The sequence below is a fragment of the Pempheris klunzingeri genome, chromosome 7 (assembly GCF_042242105.1).
Source record: "Pempheris klunzingeri isolate RE-2024b chromosome 7, fPemKlu1.hap1, whole genome shotgun sequence".
In the NCBI taxonomy this organism is placed as follows: domain Eukaryota; kingdom Metazoa; phylum Chordata; class Actinopteri; order Acropomatiformes; family Pempheridae; genus Pempheris; species Pempheris klunzingeri.
Genome location: NC_092018.1, coordinates 8,360,591 through 8,378,018, shown reverse-complemented (window position 1 = coordinate 8,378,018; position 17,428 = coordinate 8,360,591). Strand labels below are relative to the sequence as shown.

Below are 17,428 nucleotides of genomic sequence, written 5' to 3'. Positions count from 1 at the left end.
GCTGCTGATCTTGATTTTTAGTTCAAATGTGGATGATTTAAGAATATTCAATTCTTATATATAGCAAACAATGGAATCTGACTGTTCTTCCAGAACTAAAGCAATACTCATTCATTCAGTCATTTTACATTCAAATCCCCACTTCCACCAACAGCTCTACTTTACCTGTGGCCCCTGACCACCGAGGGCGCTGCTCTAATACTCTGACACACACACGGGTCTTCCTTTCTGCCTGTCTAACTCACAGCATGGACCTAATAATTAAGTCAGATGGCTGCTCCAAGCTGAGATATGTCAGGCTCATCTTCTTCTTTAACTATGCAACCTTACTATTCATCTTTCTGTTTGAAACTAGGAAAAGCTGAAGCCGGATTCAAGTCTGGCATCACAGCACACTTTCGAACGAAACCAAGGCATTAGCACAAAGACCACAAAAACATGGCTCCGCTTTCTGTCCCATTTTAAGGTTGCTTTGGAGAAAGATCTTCAAAAAGTCACACCAAAGGCCGTACGAGCTGGCAGAAGAAAGACTGAGGGCTCTGCTCCGTGGCTAATGAAGCACTAGGGGTTTCTGACAGCTTGAAATAAACGAGCCATGTTGAGGTGCAAAGATGCTGATGGTATGACAGCATAGTGCTTTTCAAAACCATGTCTGATGAGCTGTGAGGAGCTGGTGGTGTTTTCTGTTGACTTCAAATTCAAATTTGATTGTCTAGTTTTCATTTCACTACTCTACCATCTTTTTATTCCCTTGTGTGATTGTCTAGTTTTCATTTGGATCTTCTTTCTCCACATCCATATCTGCAATTCTTGACTTGTCTACCATCTTTTTATACCCTTGTGTGATTACTTCATTCATCCTTTACTCCTCACCGTTTCTGCTCCTCTTTCCCTACAACCTCATAACCTACCATCAATGTTCTTGGCAGGTTTGTAGGCATCGTTCTTTACAATCATCTTGATGAGGTTCATGCACTGAACAGTGAACCGTTCAAAGGTCACTCCCTCCCCTGCAGGTGTGAAAACGTAGCTGACAGCAAACTCCAAGGACCGCTGGATCAGGGGTATAAATGCACATGGATGGTACTCCAGGAAATCTAACAACTACATGGAGGGGAGGAAAGAAAAGTATAGAAGAGGTCAAACATAGGGAAAGAGAGAGGGAGAAAGATTTTTTAAAAAGCTAGATGCTATAATTGGTCTGCAATATCTAAGATGCAACCTATTCATAACTAGTAAAACAGACATTTTTTCAATCTACTATCATATATTAATATGCAACTCACAACTTTAGTGTACAGTATGATCGTCTTCTCCAGCTTTTCTCTGCATGTGCTATCTGGACCAACCTGCCGACCTGAAACACATAACAACCACACAGTATTACTTAACAGCAGCAGTATACTTCAAAACATACAGGCAATTATCATAAATAACAGTCAATAACATCTTCATTATCATTTGGCAAGATATAATTAGGGTCCATGATTAATTCAAATTCTAGTGATTCAGTCTGTCAATAAAGTGATTTAATAGGTGATTAATAGAGCCATTAATGGAGCCTTGACTGACTAGTTAATGTAATGCTCTAATGTATATCCATGATGTCAATAAAAAGAATCAGAATTATCCCTTGAGCCAAAAGTAGGTCATGACTAAAACAATGTCTCAGTGGATACAGGAAATCTGAGTGAGCAACTTTTGTGTTTAAGCTTTTGAATACAATGAATATTAACTAAATAAATAGTTTGACATTTTAGGAAAAAATGTATGTGTATTGACACTTTCTTGCTTAAACAGATTTCATTTTACCTTTGGACACAGCCACGGCAGCTGTTTTCCCCTAAGACCACGATTTATGCTAAGTTAAGCTAACCATCTCTAGGCTCCAGCTTCATACTTAATTTACAGATAGTTACAGTGTTATCAATGTTGTTTGCCAAATATTAAACTAGTAAAAGTATTCCTTTAATGGTAAAGAAAAAAGGCTGATTTGTCAAATGTCTTAGCATTTGTGTGCTAAGGTGTGCTAGAGTGAACACAGAACAGTAGTTAAGCCAACTTTTTCATAAAAGGGTACAGGGTTCAAAATAAGTTGCAATGCATCCAAGGAAAACCTTTCCAGTATGACATGGAACATTAGATGGGAAATTCTCGGGTGTCTGATCTTGTCTATTCGGTAGTCATGATGGAGCGTATGTGAAAGGGCAGAAAATAATGGCATGAATGACTAGGAGCACACTTACAAGGAGAATAGTAAGAGAAACAAAAAAATGCTCAAGAAATCGGCAGAAATGAATCTATCTAGGCCTGATTTACTATAAGAAACTTCTCCAAAGGTCAAATGGCAACTTCACCTTGCTACCTTGCAAGAGTCCCCTGAGCCCATTACAAGCATTGCTGTATATAATAAAGTGCAGTAATAAAAGAACTCAAGAATGACTCATTCTCTCTGATGTAAATTTTGACTCCATAAAACCGCTCATGATGCAAGAGCCAATAAAGATGTCCCATGTAGTTTACATCCTTGTCAACCTCATTGATGAAATCAGCAGAGACCAGAACAGTCTCTGGCATTCCTCCAGTCATTTGTGAAGGTTCAGGGTCATTGTTTGCTCTCAAATTATACACACACAAATTCTATTCTATCAGCAACTACTATTTCAAAGTGATACTAAAGAGATTAAAAAAGGTTAACTTGCTCAAAATTGCTTCATCTTGCGCCTTTCAGATTTACTACAGATCAGGAATTATGTAGATACCACTGCACTTTATTGACTTTGTGTCGAATCTAATATTTCTTTGTTTGCAGCTGGTAATGTAAGCAGATGTTGTGTTAAGTCATCAAAGTCACATAGGTCATACAACTGAATGAACAAAACCTGCTAGCGATGACAGCGATAGAAGATAGGAAGAGAAAATGAAGAAAATGCTGAAAACTGAAGGGTGTTTGTAGCCTTGCAAAAAAGTTTTCAACAATGTAGTGACTGACAGAAATAGATAGGTGACTTCAGTTGGAGGACAATCATCTAACAGGAGGAGCCAGACATCAGAATGGACCACAAAGACTGACCCAAAAATATTTATATAGCTGACCTTATCAGGTGGTGCAGAGCTGATATGTCTCTCCAGCCCGGCTGTGAGCTGCCTTGCTGTTTCCACTATCTGCCAAGCCCAAATACCAACAGGACCCAGACCCTGTTTCCATTGCCATCAGCAGTGTAAATATTGGAAACGATAGTTGTGGCTGATATCTCAAATGATACTTTTGAAAACATCATCTGCTATGGCAGCTCATGGAGTTCTGCCTGAGATTCACCTCTCACGCACTGGATTTGGTTATGAGAGACTTGGAAAGACCATGGAAAAGAACAAAGGACCATTGGATAGTGAGATTAGACAGTAAAAATTAACTGACACTGAGCTAGGTGGCTATCACTCAAAGGGGGTCACTTTTAGCGCTTTCAGACAGACACGGTTCTGGTTCTGGTCCTGGCTCTGTCTCCGTTCTGGAGTCTCAGAACCTTGATGCTTTCTGGCGAACCAGCCCGCATTCACACCAGTTTAAGCGGAACCAAAGTGGGAGGCCGTTACTGTCAAAGATTTTCCAGGAAGACATATTTCATGGTGTCTTTCACCAGCTCTCTCAAGATCTAACAGTTACAAGGATTTTTAATCCCTCAGTGAGCCCCTTGAGTTATTTCAATTGATAGTATGGAGAGCATAATTTGTATTAGGAGTTCTTCTGTTTTTACAAGGCTGTGAAAGATAAACTCTTAAATATAAACTTTGCCCCTGAGGATGACTCAGCCTGAACTTTTAATTTGACATATACATTATGCTATAATATTATGAGACCTAGACTTCGGATTTCATTAAGTATCTTGACTTTTAAGCAGGTGCCTTCAGCACTCTTTAGATCAAGCACCAGTAACTGAATTTGTTTACTGAGGGAAGATGCCTGGGATCCGAGATTCAGGACAGAGGAAGAGACAAGTACTCACAGCATTCCAAGAACTGTTTTAGCCTTTCAAACACTGCATTCAGGAAACCCTGAAAAGAAGGAGATGAAGACAGGGTGAGAAAAAGTTTAATCTCTTTGGCATTTATGCAGTTGAATCATTCATGATTGCTTCATCAGTGTTGCCCAGAAGTAGATACATTACCAAGGGAATAACTTTTGTATGAGTGTATTGTGTATGTACAACTGTTTGTGTGCATGGGCACACTTGCCTGTGTACTCTGGAGTATAAATAAAAGTGCCAGCTACACAGTTTGAAAGAGAATCAATTTTCTGTTGCCTGGTGTGGATGTGGCTTAGCATGGGAAATTAGATGATAGATGGAGATGCAATCTGTTTAGTTCTGCATTAATGTTCAGCCATGAGGTCAACAGCAGTGTCATTAATCACATATCCAGCCAGCACAGCCAAGCCAGTAACTACTGCTCCTAGCTGAGTTAGTTGAGAAAGAGGGGGTCACAAGAGGAGCACAGAAAAGAGGGTGGGAGTTAATGGAGAACATAGTTGTTAAACTAATGGTGGGACTAACAAAAAAAAGGTGGAGGCAAAGTGAATGTAATAAAAAGAGGAGAAGAATACTTAAATAGGGGATGCAGGAAATTAGAAATGATTAATACAAAAAGGGGTGCAAAATAGAAGTTTTCAGCTGAATCCATCATGATTAAAAGGTCTGACAACTAAAGAGGAAGAGAAGCGAGGCTCATGGCACTGCCGGGGAAAAATACACAAGCATGGAGTGTAAAGTAAATGACTGTCAGCAAAATGGATTGAGATGGTAAGAAAAAGAATAGTGGAGACAGATGGATAGGCATCAAATGGGCGTGTCAGCAGTAGTGTGAGAAGTAGTTTGGAAAAGATGAGTGTGTCAACAGAACAGCAGAGTTCATCTGAGAAAGGATCTAAGGGAAGTGCAGTGCATGGCAATTTTGTGAATGTTTTAGCTGTGTGTGGTCAAGTATATGTGCACAGAATTTCTCTGGATATACAGTGTTGTGGTGGATTGTTTATTGTCTAGAGTTCAATGGCTCAACTGAATGCAGCTTTTTAAACCTTTGCTTTGGAGTGAGACAAAAGGCTTGTTAACTCATGCATGTTGAAAATTTACCCACACACTGAGTAGCAAGAACATTTATCAAGAAAAATATGTCCAAAGTGATGTTTGTTTTTGATGACCATTCTCTGCATTCATGCTACTGAGATGCCTATTCCGCCCTCCCTCCTCAAGTGCCTGTTTGACAATCAAACCAGGAAGATAAACAGTCATTCAACTGAACAATTCATTGCTGTGGCAGCCTCCGTGAAAACTGACAAAGCTCTTCATTGTTAGTGTCAGTGTTTTCCAACTAATTTCTGCTCTCTAGCAGTGCTGCCGCTGTGGTGATTAGACAATAAACCCAGTCTATCCAAAATGCTCATGTCGAATGCGAAAACACTGGTTGGTTTATAATCAGAAACCAAAGTGCAAATGCTATAAAACAAAGTGTGTGTTAGATATCAATGATTCCCAACCAGAGGTACGTCTACCCCAGGGGTAATGTGGAAAGCTCAACCAAACTCAAATAACTAAAAACAAATAGTGATTTGATTAAAATATATAAGTGGCTGAACAGTCAATGCAGTCAAATAGGATCACATGTTGGTTTTAAGCCAATCTTTAGTAAACACAATAACCAATGAGATGCCCATCAACCTGAGTGAGCGCCAGCAAGCGAACATAGAAGTCGAAATAGCTTTACGTAATGGACAGACTGCTAAAACGTCCATTGTTTGTCAAATTAGCCTCAACATGGATAACTGACTTAGTATTTTCAAACATGGTTGGTACCAATGAAGGGAGGTTTGAGGTCATGTGACAGGGCTGTGGGATACATCTGACAACAAAGGTTGGAAACCACGGCCATAAACCATCACCTTAAGGTTGTGACACACCAAGCAGAGTTTACAGAGCTAGTGCCATCAAAAACAGATGGTTGGGTCAAACTCATCTAATTTGTATATAACCAGTTAGAAGTCTGTATTGGTACTCTCAAACACAATATGGCAGGGTGAACAAACACAATTCAACCAAAGCAATTTTATGTCTTAAAATGCTTGGAACATAACCTGAGAATATGTCTGATCAAAAACTAACCACTGGCAAAACACACTGTTAAAAACTATGGGGCAAATGTGTTATAAACATCAAAATCCAATCAAATGGGTCAGAAAAGTACAAGCCTATTCAGATTCAGATAAGATTGATATTGTAAATTATGCATAATTAGGAGATATGGGACAGGCTTATTATCAGGATTCACTGTTACAGTTCAGGCCCGCTGTGCTGAAGGTCTCTGGGCTACACATCCCTGCTTAGTTAAACATAGTTACTCTTTCATATGGGTTTATTCAGTTCTCTGCAGGTTGCCAAATTACTTTTCAGCAAGCAACCTGCAGAGCCCATCTCCTATACAACCTTAAAACAGATTTAAAAACAAATGCAATATGATGTAACAGTTTTTGCAGCTTTGTACCCAGGAATAGCAAAAAGAGCAATGACACCTTGATGACATAATCAATAAGTCAGACAAAAATAGCTTGACACAAATTTAAACCATTGCTGGAAATATCTGAAAAATGGCTGCAGGCATTCTATCTGTACAAAACCATTTAAACTGAAAATAAATTAAGTAATAATAGTCAAAATAATGTTACTGACGATTCCCACTTCTGAATTGAAAAAAACCTCAACCTATGTTAATTATTAGAGATTTTATTTGCGCAAAATCAATAATTGCGTCTAATTGGTTTAAATGACATTATAACTGTCTGGCTTACCTCACCTGTTCCTATTAACAACAATTAACTTTCTCTCAATTTAATTTGTTCCTGGCCATGAACCCTGATGCCTGACACATCCAGGTAGAAAACTGACCGCTTTATCATTACATACAAAATGTGTGTCAAATGGAAAGATAAGAATTTACTCTCGGTATTGTCAACAGAGGAAAAATATATCTCGTTAGAAAATCCTTCCACTTCATTTAAAAAATGTGCATATCCTGAGGCTATAGAACCCCACTTTGAGCAAAGATGTATAAAGACAACTGGAGCAGAGGTCAGGAGGAATGTAAGAGAAACAACTGAAGCACAGTAAGCTATGACATCAGTCAGAGATACAGTAAGTGAGTAACTTGGTGCATGATGCCAGCCAATGACACAAGACAAAGCTGCAATCTGAATTTTGTTCACATGATTACACCACCTGCTGTTATAAGCAGTGAACTAAATCTAAAAGATGCCTTGCTTACATGAAAAACTACACAAAAAGCTCTGCTTGGAATCATAATTTGTGTTTGATCTTTTTTTTTTTTCACAGATAAGTTTAAGTACCTAGTTAAAAATTCCATCTACCTCATTGAATAATCCAGTCTATGAATATGCAAATTGTTCATTACAGAAGTTTTTCTACTCAACACAAGAGGTTTCCTACTTCACTAAAAAAGTCCATTCTCAGAGTATGTGGACTGGAGGTATAGAATTTCACCATTACAAGTGCGAGTTGCATATTGGACCATTAGGGGCTTCTAAGGTAGTCCTGCTGTCACAAAATCCTGCTCCAACAAACAGGTGTTAAATTCGGCTTTAGGTGACCAGAGTGAAACTTTCCCCCTTCAGCAAATGCATGTGAAAACGGACTGCACATACATGAGTCTGCATGGTGAAGGTAAAACAAGTGAACAACAATAAGCAAAACACAATTTGGGGTGTAGGAGGACATTAAGTATAAAAACATTTGATTTTATAATAGTATGGGGTATAGCCATGGCCTCAATATTGGGGAGGGAGCTCGGCTCACTTCACAGTAAGTATATTTTCACTGTCTATACACATTTTGCTGAATAATCAGCAAAGCGAGAAGTGGTATGAACAAGCTAAAGTAGGAGGTAGTGAGTCTGAGATAATAACTGCATATACATCTAAACATGAAATATTAACTCCAAACCATTACATCTGCCTACTGAGCTGGAATAACCAGGGACAGCTAAAGGCAAATGACATTTTAATGTGACTATTTCAACCATTATCCAACCTTCAGCCTGCAAGCTAAAAGCTGTCTCATTAGTGGAATAATAGAGCACAGAATTATTTATGTCATAAAATGATCAATTCGGTCTACAATAAATTATAACAAGCAATGCTGCCACATTGAGGCCCACAAATTATATACTTAGTTCAACCAAGTAAATAAAAATGACTGGATTTATACTATGAAACTGACAAAAGCAAGTAAATCCTAGTTTTTAAGCTGCATGCATGTGTTTGGTATTTTTACTTAAAATTGTTAACTATTGATTATTCAAATTGTCACCAATCATTTTGCTAATAATAACTACTTACCAAATTGCTTATTCTAGCACACATTACATTTCTGACATAGGATCTGATTTCTCTGTAATCCACTCCAACCCTTTCAATGGTTTACTAGTGTAGTTCTGCAGCCAGATATATCTGTATGAGTGTTTTCATTTTTGTATAACCAGATGTTGAAGTCTTCAGTTACCTTGAGGTTAAAATGCCTGTGCGCTCTTTTTATTTTCATATGTATCAGTTCAGTGATTACAATCAATCAAGAAAAAGTGAAAAACATCAGTAAATCATTACAGTATTAATCAAACACTCCAAAAGGCTACATTGGTGTCATCTCAAACTTCTGTCCTGATAGACATTTTAAACATAAGAGCATCTGAGCATTTGTCTTTATTATAGGTTGGGCTGTTTCAGTGCATGCCATAGTAAGCAGTGTCACATGACTTCGCAGCTCAAGACACCGTTGTACGTACAGACTGTATGGGCACAGGTGTGATAGTGCTGCCTATTTTCAGTTCGCAACCCCCTCCCTGGAGATTTCTAGATTTAAAGCACAATCAAAAGGGTATGTTTTCTTTCTTTGAATTAAAATAACAGAGTACTTTTAAAAGAGTCCTTGAAATCGCTCTTTCTAAGTCTTATGCTTACCAGAAACATTTTTTTTTTGCCATTATTCTCCAAAAAACTTGGTGCTATTCTTTCATTAAAGCTTGATTGGCAAAACAGGACATAGTCAGAATCTGCAGCAGGAGGTTTAAAGGACTGTGACATTTTGTGCAAATGATGCCATTAACTCTAACTCACGGATGAACCAAAACCCTTTCTAGACACACCCTTTTTTATAACCAGAGAGATTTAGACTAAATTAAATCAACAGTTTCATGGAGTTGGACTTTCCTCACACGCAGTGGGAGAAGAGCTCATACAGAACTCTTGACTCTTTGAACCGAGACAAGGCTTAAGGCACTTTCAATTTCAATTTCATTTTCAACTCAAAACACCAACAGCAAAAATATCAGCTTTTCCAAAATCTGCGAGGTTCTATAGGAGTCACAGCGGAAATGACTTAAGACTCACCATCACTTCCATATTCTGTTGTGGCTCTTGAAACCCATGGACTGTCAACTTGCGAAGCACTAAGAGGGGAAGATTGTGATAAAAAAAAAAAAAAAAAAAAGAATATGCAATATGTTATCACTTGTTATTTATGGCCATGATTTACTTGCCATGTTGTGTTAATAGATGACTGCACCACTTTGCATGACAATGCAGCTGTGTAGTTTGTGTATAGGCATGTGTGAGTTTGCGTGTGTACAAATGTTGCTACCTTTAAGGGAGAGCAGCGTCCTCTCCAGTGAGCCGAGCGCTGCAGCCTCATCTCTGGCGTAGATCTGCTGGAGGAAGCAGTCGGTGTGATGGCTCCACAGGGAGCATGCAAAGCTGTAGATGCCCGATGCCAGCTGCCATCATAAATATAAACAGCACAGTCAATCACATGCAGATAAAGTTATTCTGATTCTATTCTGATTTGATATTATTCTGCTGAATATGTGACATTAATCACAAATGTGTCTGAGCATCAGACAACCATGCGTGCAAACTGTATCTGTGACGCCAGACTTTTAAAGAAGTTGATGCAATTATGAAAGCACTTCCACAACATACACTCACGCAGAACACAAACACACAGGGAGGAGAAGGACCTCTGGCTCAAAGGTCTAATTTAGGTCTAATTGAACTTCCTAATACAGTCACTGCAATAACATTATTTGTGCCCAAACCAATTACATTTTTCCCAATAAAAGCATTCTCCTGTTGGGGCAAAACAAAATCATCAAAGGTAGACAAAAGTACTCTACGTCCCATCAACTGTGTAGCATATAGTCTGGCCCAGGAGCTCAAACAACAGAACAAATCCACCATGGCACAATAATGAGCTTTGGATTATGCTTTGGTTCGTGTTTTCATAAAAAGAATAAACAGAACAGAAAAGAGGTGCATTATAGCTCAGTAACTATTCAAACATAGAGGCTCAATATTCAAGCATTTCAGTATGATAACGACACTCTCAGATATTCTTAAACTGTAACATTTTTTGAAGAAATTAATGCTATTTGATTAACGTCCACATGAAAATTAGTTTGTGTCATTGAAGAACTGTATGTTCACCGAAAATGTGAGAACCAGTGGTTGGCGAAGTATGCCTGCTGAAAGAGAAATCCCCACTTTGACAGCACAGCGTAGGCTTTGATTCTTTACAGAAAACAGCAAGGATGGCAAGTTTTTTCTTTGGAGATATTTCTCTGGAGCTTGGAAATTTCCATTCCACAGATCCCACACTAATCCAATGCATGAAACCTAAAAGTGATGAACCAAGTTAAGGAAACAATCTCAAATTCTTCCTTTGACTTCCACACTCTAGGTGATCTGTTTTCAGGCAATCGATTGATGTGAAATTCTTGATGTCTGACATGTTAAAACAGGAGAGTGTGTTGGGTAGTTTTCTAGTTTCATAAAGAGCCAGTCTGTCACTTTAAACGTGGTCAGGTGAGTTAGGAATGATGAGTTACTTTTGAGTTAAGAATAATGTTATTTGACCCCGCTTGCCAGAGAAGAGTACTCAGAAGAGAAAGTAATCCATGAGGAAGTAATGGTAGCTCTAATTTTCTTACCTAACAGGTATTTCAGGATGTAGTACAACAACAATTAGTACAATAAAATAAATAAGTTGGGCCGTCCTTGCAGAGGTCTCTAGTGATGTTCCAGGACCAACCATTTTATTAGCTTCTTTGTGTGTCTATCACTTAGTCTTTGTCTTTCCATTTTTAATGTTTGCTTTTCTTCAAGTTTTGCTGGCGTCTAAGCTTGTGCTGGTTTTCTCTTCCCCATGGGGACGAAGCTGGCTGTCAAAGGTTACACCCCATCACCCATTCATCCACCCTTAACAGATCCCAGACCCAATGGGAGAAAGTCTGTTCATGTGGGGAGAGATTCTTTTTCTTTGTCTTGCGTTTTTGGGGACATCAGATCAAGCCACCTCAGCCAGAATTTCTGAATTAGTTGTCTCCTCCATAATCCTTCTCTCATATCGCCTAGATATTGCCCGTCTGTCTTTCACACTTGCAGACTAAACACATGTATAAATATAGTCCAATTAAATAAACAATCAAGTGCCACAGTCATTTAATGGTGAAATGAAGGTGTTGTGAAAAATTGCAATCATCATCATCCAACCAGCGACTGTAATTATGGCTCAAACAACACAAGTTTCTTTGCACTCAAAAACATTTAGCATTTAAAATAGCTCATATAGATCAACATCATCCTGGTACATTAGTATAATTTAACCACCTCCAGCAAATCAATCAAATAATCTTAGGAATATTAGGAAATGACAATGCAGACAGTTACACAATAGATGTGTTTTTCTCATGATCAAGAAGGATTTCCAGCATGGCTGAAGGTGAAGCTCTTCAAAGCTTGATGCAGTTTACTGAGCCAGACTAAAGTCCATATCATGGCCTCAGGTGGCACACAAGCACTTACAAGCATTATGAAACAGCACAACAAGAACTATAGGCACAGCTTGCCACACCAGAATAAGTAACCCTAACCTCAAACGACTGGAGTCCCCTGACAACAGATCACATTTCTATAACACAAAACTTCATAACAGTGGACTGACAGCCTCAGACTGATCTCCTGTTATCTAAGAATGTCAATGAAGGCTTCAGTGTTATATTTTTAATTGACAATTGTTATTTGTTGTTGTTATTTTGTTCACCCACGAATGCATGAGTCTGTGTGTGTGTGTGTATGTGTGTACGTGTGTACGCTCTGGAAAGACCCGTTTATATCTGTGTGTATGCATGCGTCTGCTTCTTTTCACAACTGCAGACAGAAACAACAGAGAGGCACATTTATACAAAAGCAAACAATTTCCTCCATGTCCAAGCGGATTCACTATTCCAGCAGGAGAACACGGGAACCAAACCCATCTGAGAAAAGTGCAGTTCATTTCATTTGGCAATCTGCTTATGAATACGCATCCTGTGGGATATCACTGCTTCATTGCTATTCAAAAGCACAAGGCCAGACGCTGGTTATCACCTGCCCCATTCCTCTCTAAACTTATTGCATGTTTGGGAGTCGCAAAAAGCAAACAAGCTCAACAAAATGCCAATGCAGTGTTGCATTTTAGTGTCTTTATGGCTACGCCATAAGGTTCTAGACAGAAGCTGAAATGTTCTTGTATAAGTATAAAAAAATTCTTACTGTGAACAACCTCTGTGCCACTTTTCTTCCTTTTTTTTTTTTTTTTTTTTTTTTTTTTTTAGAAAAGGCAACTTTCAAGTTGTATCGCTTTTTTAGAGAAAACATTGAACAACGTCTTACTACCAGAACAACTCTCTTTGTTAAAGAATGCATTCTCATATAACCACTATACTATAGAAGTGAGTAGAACAATAGAAAAAAAGTTCAAATCGGTCGATGACTCATAAATACTTTGTTGTGTTAAGAGAATGATGTGCCCGACATCACCACTATTTAGTTGTCCATATTGGTTATTGGCTGTTCGAAAGTATAGTTGGCGGCAACAAAGGCTCTGCTGCTAGTCTCACTGCCTACCTATCATTGACCTTCCGTCTGTCTGGCACGCACTAGAATTAAAGCAAAGCCTCCGCACTCCCAAACAAATCCTGTAACACAAATGGATTCACATACTGTACAGCTCATACAGTTCAGCTCTGTACATAAACTCGAGAGTTCAAAATGATTTGATTCGAACTATTTTGGGCCGATATTGTTCACTGCTGTCCTAACCCTAGCCATCTTTCTTAATCTGGACAGCCCTTAAGGCTCAGCAAATGTAAAACAAAGAGCTAATTCATGTATGGGTGTCAGTGCATCATCCCATGATGCAGCCAACATGGTCTACCAACTGTTTTAGCTGTGGTCTAACGAGAAGTTCACACACTCATCGAGTACAAGAAGATACGCTCAAACACCCACACACACGTCAACAGCACTTATGTACACTGTGTCTATGCTAAGTAGAGTGAAAAAAAACAGTGTAAATAGAGGAAAAAGTGAGCTTAGACATGAACAGACCTTGCTGTCTAATGCAAACTCTGAATAAATGGCAAAGGCATCATTCAGGGAACCAGTGACTAATCACTTTGTTCTTTCAAAACTTACAACTCACTATAAAACTATGGTTTTCCATGTTTCAAAGTCCCAGTTTTCTCAGGAAATTAAAACAACGGTGGTCATGTGGGAACATAATGAGTCTTTTCTTGGAAGTGGTCAATGCATGTTAGAAGAGCTAGGTGTGGTATTTGGGATTGTGAACGGAGCGTTACTACAGGACAGAGACATTATTAACAGGTGTAGCCATGAATGAAAGGAATCATTACACACTGCTACAAAACCAAGACCAAAACCAAGACCAATTAAAGTTAAAAATCAGTGAAGATGCCCTATGGTCAAACTTCAAATTAAAAAACACTTCGACTTAAGGGGTGAGGCGTGCCACTGGAACTGAAATTACCTGTGCTGCATTGTCCTTTGTCTCATCACCTCATCGCAATGTGCGGTGTTTGGTCACACACACTGGTCACTGAGGCGAAGACAGAGCATTGCATGGGCCATTTAGCATCAAAGTCATCAGTGCATCATTTAAAAACTGCACAGCTCAGACTGCCTTTGTTCCTGGTATTGCCTAAGGGCACACATTTTGGCATAGAGGGTGCCTCTGCACGACATCCAACTATTTGGTCTCATCGCTGCCTCTGATGTCCACTAGTCTTGTCTCTGTCACTATCTTTCTCGCTCTGTTGGTCTCAGTCTTCTCTCTGTTAGTCCGTTTGATCATTGTATTCCCCTAAACCCTTTCTCTTCATGACTTCCCTCTGCTCAAGTCTTATGTTCTTTAAAACCACAGATGGCAAAAAAATGAGCATTTGCTCTGCTCCATGGCCTCTTTGAAAGAAACATTAACTCACACAACAACCCTCTTTCTAACACAATCTCTCATACTCGCACAACTAGCAACAAAGTAAAATCTATTCCCAAATATGTCAATCACGCCCGAGTCGTGCGTGAAAGCAGACACACATGCACGCACATAGAACCTGGCTGCCATATATCCCGTATTTGGCATGTCTCAAACAGCAGCTAAACAGCATCTCCTTCAGGTAAAATATGAAACTGAAAACCTCTAACTCTCAAGATAATCCTACCATTCATCTATTCATACTCTAAAGGTTTTGGAGGGAAAAAAAGGTGAGGTAAAGAAAAAAAAAGGAACATGACAAAGTCAGAGGGCAGAACACAAGAAAAGATAGATGAAGGCAAACCACAAAAGCAGCAAAAGTTCAAAGGACAGAATTCAAGTTTTATTTTCTTAACTTGTTGACCTAAAGTCACCTTTATTCATGTGTGCAGCTACTGAATCAAGTGCAGAGGACAAAAATTCAAAAGAGGACAGTGAGTGACCAAGAATGAAGGTGGTAACAAAACAGCAGAGAAACAGTGGACTTACATCCTGGAAAAGCCGTCTGTCCTGCGCCAGACGTTTGGACGCAAGGGTTTTGGTGACATGATAGAAGGTTAGCAGCGCTCTGTGCTGCTGCAGTCCATCCTGACCCTTCACAGACTCGAGCAGAATGGGAATGAGCTCTGGCCATTGCCTTGGGCAATCCAGACGGGCCACCTTGGCTATCAGTACTGCAATCTGAGTCGCTATCTGTTGGCAAAACACAGGAAAAAAATGACCAGAGGCAAAGCAGAAGGAAACGCAGGAATTTTACAACATCTAGAACAATTTGGATTACTTAAAAATATAATAGGATTGCCTGAGGTATGATTTTAAGGAAGAACTTTGGAAAAGTTGGACACAAATGATTATCATTGTATACAGCGCAGGGTACATACAATCCTATATCCAGCAGTCAAATGAATTACATTGCTTCTCATAACAGAGACCTTATACAAGTGTTCTACAAGGACTAGAATGTGTCTGAAATGTTTGTCACACAACCTTGTCACAGCTTTACTTATATTTCTTGACAGTACCTCAGCAGTGTGCCTCAGCAGTAAGTGTGCATTGTAGGCTAAATTATTCTTCTGTTACCATTATACCATTCTAATAGCCAATTTATTTCCACACTATATAGACATATGCTGAATTTGATTTGACAGCTGTGGTTTTCACATCCTGCCAAAAACTTTTCACAGCTTGTGAATATAATATCAACATTATCCAGCTGAATTAGCAGGTGTAATTTATTTGTACCCACATGTTAGAGACGTGGTGGTTGGTGGCAACAACAGATATATACTCAGTTGCCAGTTTATTAGGTACACTCAACCAAAACAGTTCAATGCAGCATCCTGCTGTCGCTAAGGTCATAATGTTGGGGTTTTGTTGAAACTGTTTTAGTTTACTTTATGGTAATTTTGGAGGTTGTAGTTTGCATTAATGTTGAGCTATACGATATACTGAGAATCATTTCTAATAATTTATTTGTAACGATAGACATAAAAAAAAAAAAAATCACAGTTAATTTGTAAATGATACTAACAGGGGTTGATGTATACCAGGAGTTTAAAGGCTATAACACGATTGAGCTGAGCTATATTTCATTCCCAAATCCATGAATCTAAATCTAAATTCATATTACATTAGATTAAACTTGTAAATCTTTTGATCCCCATTATCATTCTACAGTACAAACCACAATCAGCTGGGAGCAAGAGACTTAGTCTTTATCGCACTGAGAATGTATGCTTTGATAAACACGCCTATATGCCTTTAGTGATCTGATTTAACCAAGTAATAAATAATCAGTGTGCCGATATCAATGACTCAATGTGTTTTCTAAGAAGGCCACGTGAGCTGACAAAACTCGCTTGGATTGCAGAACTTAGAAATATAAACTGCCCACACTCAAATGCACAACCCCTTCTGGAGCTTTGATTCGACAAGGAAAGGCTGTGACACATGGTGTTTGAAAGGCATTTATTGCTTGCCATATGGACCCCATCAGTCCTGATGTTGGAGGGCTCTCCCTTGGGAATGAACAAGCTGTAGAAACCAGGATGGATGGCCATGATTCAGGGCCACCTTCCATGTCCCCTCAGACACATGTATTAAACACCGCCTGGTTCCTGATTCATTTGTTTGTTGCAGCATTCCCCTGGGAATTTTATCATCAGCCTTCACAACCCTCAAATGAAGTCCTCATATGTACACTTATTGTCTTTGATCATCCATTCTGATTTCCTTTTTTAAAGTGATATATTTACTTATATTTATTGCTTAAGCCTATTTAGATTTAAGAATTTTAATTTCAGCATACCAATAGTAAGGGGGCTTGCATATTTAGCATACAGGCATCTATGTTAACCTTTTATTTTTCCTGTTGGGATTGTAAAAAGGATGGTGTGAGATGGTATGATGTATTCCAACACACATACAGATGTTAGGGCAGTTTGGTGGTGCACTGTTAAGCACCGTCTCCTCACAGGAAGAAGGTTTACTCATATCATTATCAATACATGTGCATCTAAGGTAGTCTACAGTAAACTTTTTATAACACTCACTGCTGTCTTCCTCTGGGACTATGACAATAACTGTTGCAATTGCAACAATTTTTGCCTACATTACTGCATTTTTATCTCCTGAATACAAGAATAAAAACTGCGAACCTCACTCCCATCTTTGTCTGAAATGAGATCAGTTTGTTTGGATGGAACAGCTGGTCAGACCTAACTAAGTCTAGGTGCCATTGGTTTTGGTGTCAACAGGTGGTTGAAATACATTGGCAGCGCTGAAAACACTGCCAATGTATTTCACATGAGCTGCTTCCTTAATGAGAACAACTGGCCTTCTAAAGGTTTTTTTCCCCCAGCACACTTCTTTCATTGAATGCACAAGCAGGCAATGCAGGAAAACAAAATATGATGAAAGTTTCTTTGTTCTGGGTCTATTTGAAGAACAAATTACCAATATTCAACCAAGTTTGATATCAGTACAGGTAAAGGCTAATTATAGTG

General features: G+C 38.9%; 1 protein-coding gene across 1 annotated transcript in view; it reads right to left on the bottom strand.

Moving 5' to 3' along the window:
• Positions 1-17,428, bottom strand: part of ipo11 (importin 11) — a 116,200-nt gene that overhangs the window by 88,393 nt on the left and 10,379 nt on the right. The window contains exons 5-10 of the mRNA XM_070834330.1: positions 14,913-15,116; positions 9,696-9,828; positions 9,446-9,504; positions 4,005-4,053; positions 1,287-1,357; positions 912-1,104 (exon numbers count right to left, since the gene is read on the bottom strand). Coding sequence (XP_070690431.1) covers positions 912-1,104; positions 1,287-1,357; positions 4,005-4,053; positions 9,446-9,504; positions 9,696-9,828; positions 14,913-15,116 — 709 coding nt within the window. The remainder of the gene's footprint in view (positions 1-911; positions 1,105-1,286; positions 1,358-4,004; positions 4,054-9,445; positions 9,505-9,695; positions 9,829-14,912; positions 15,117-17,428) is intronic.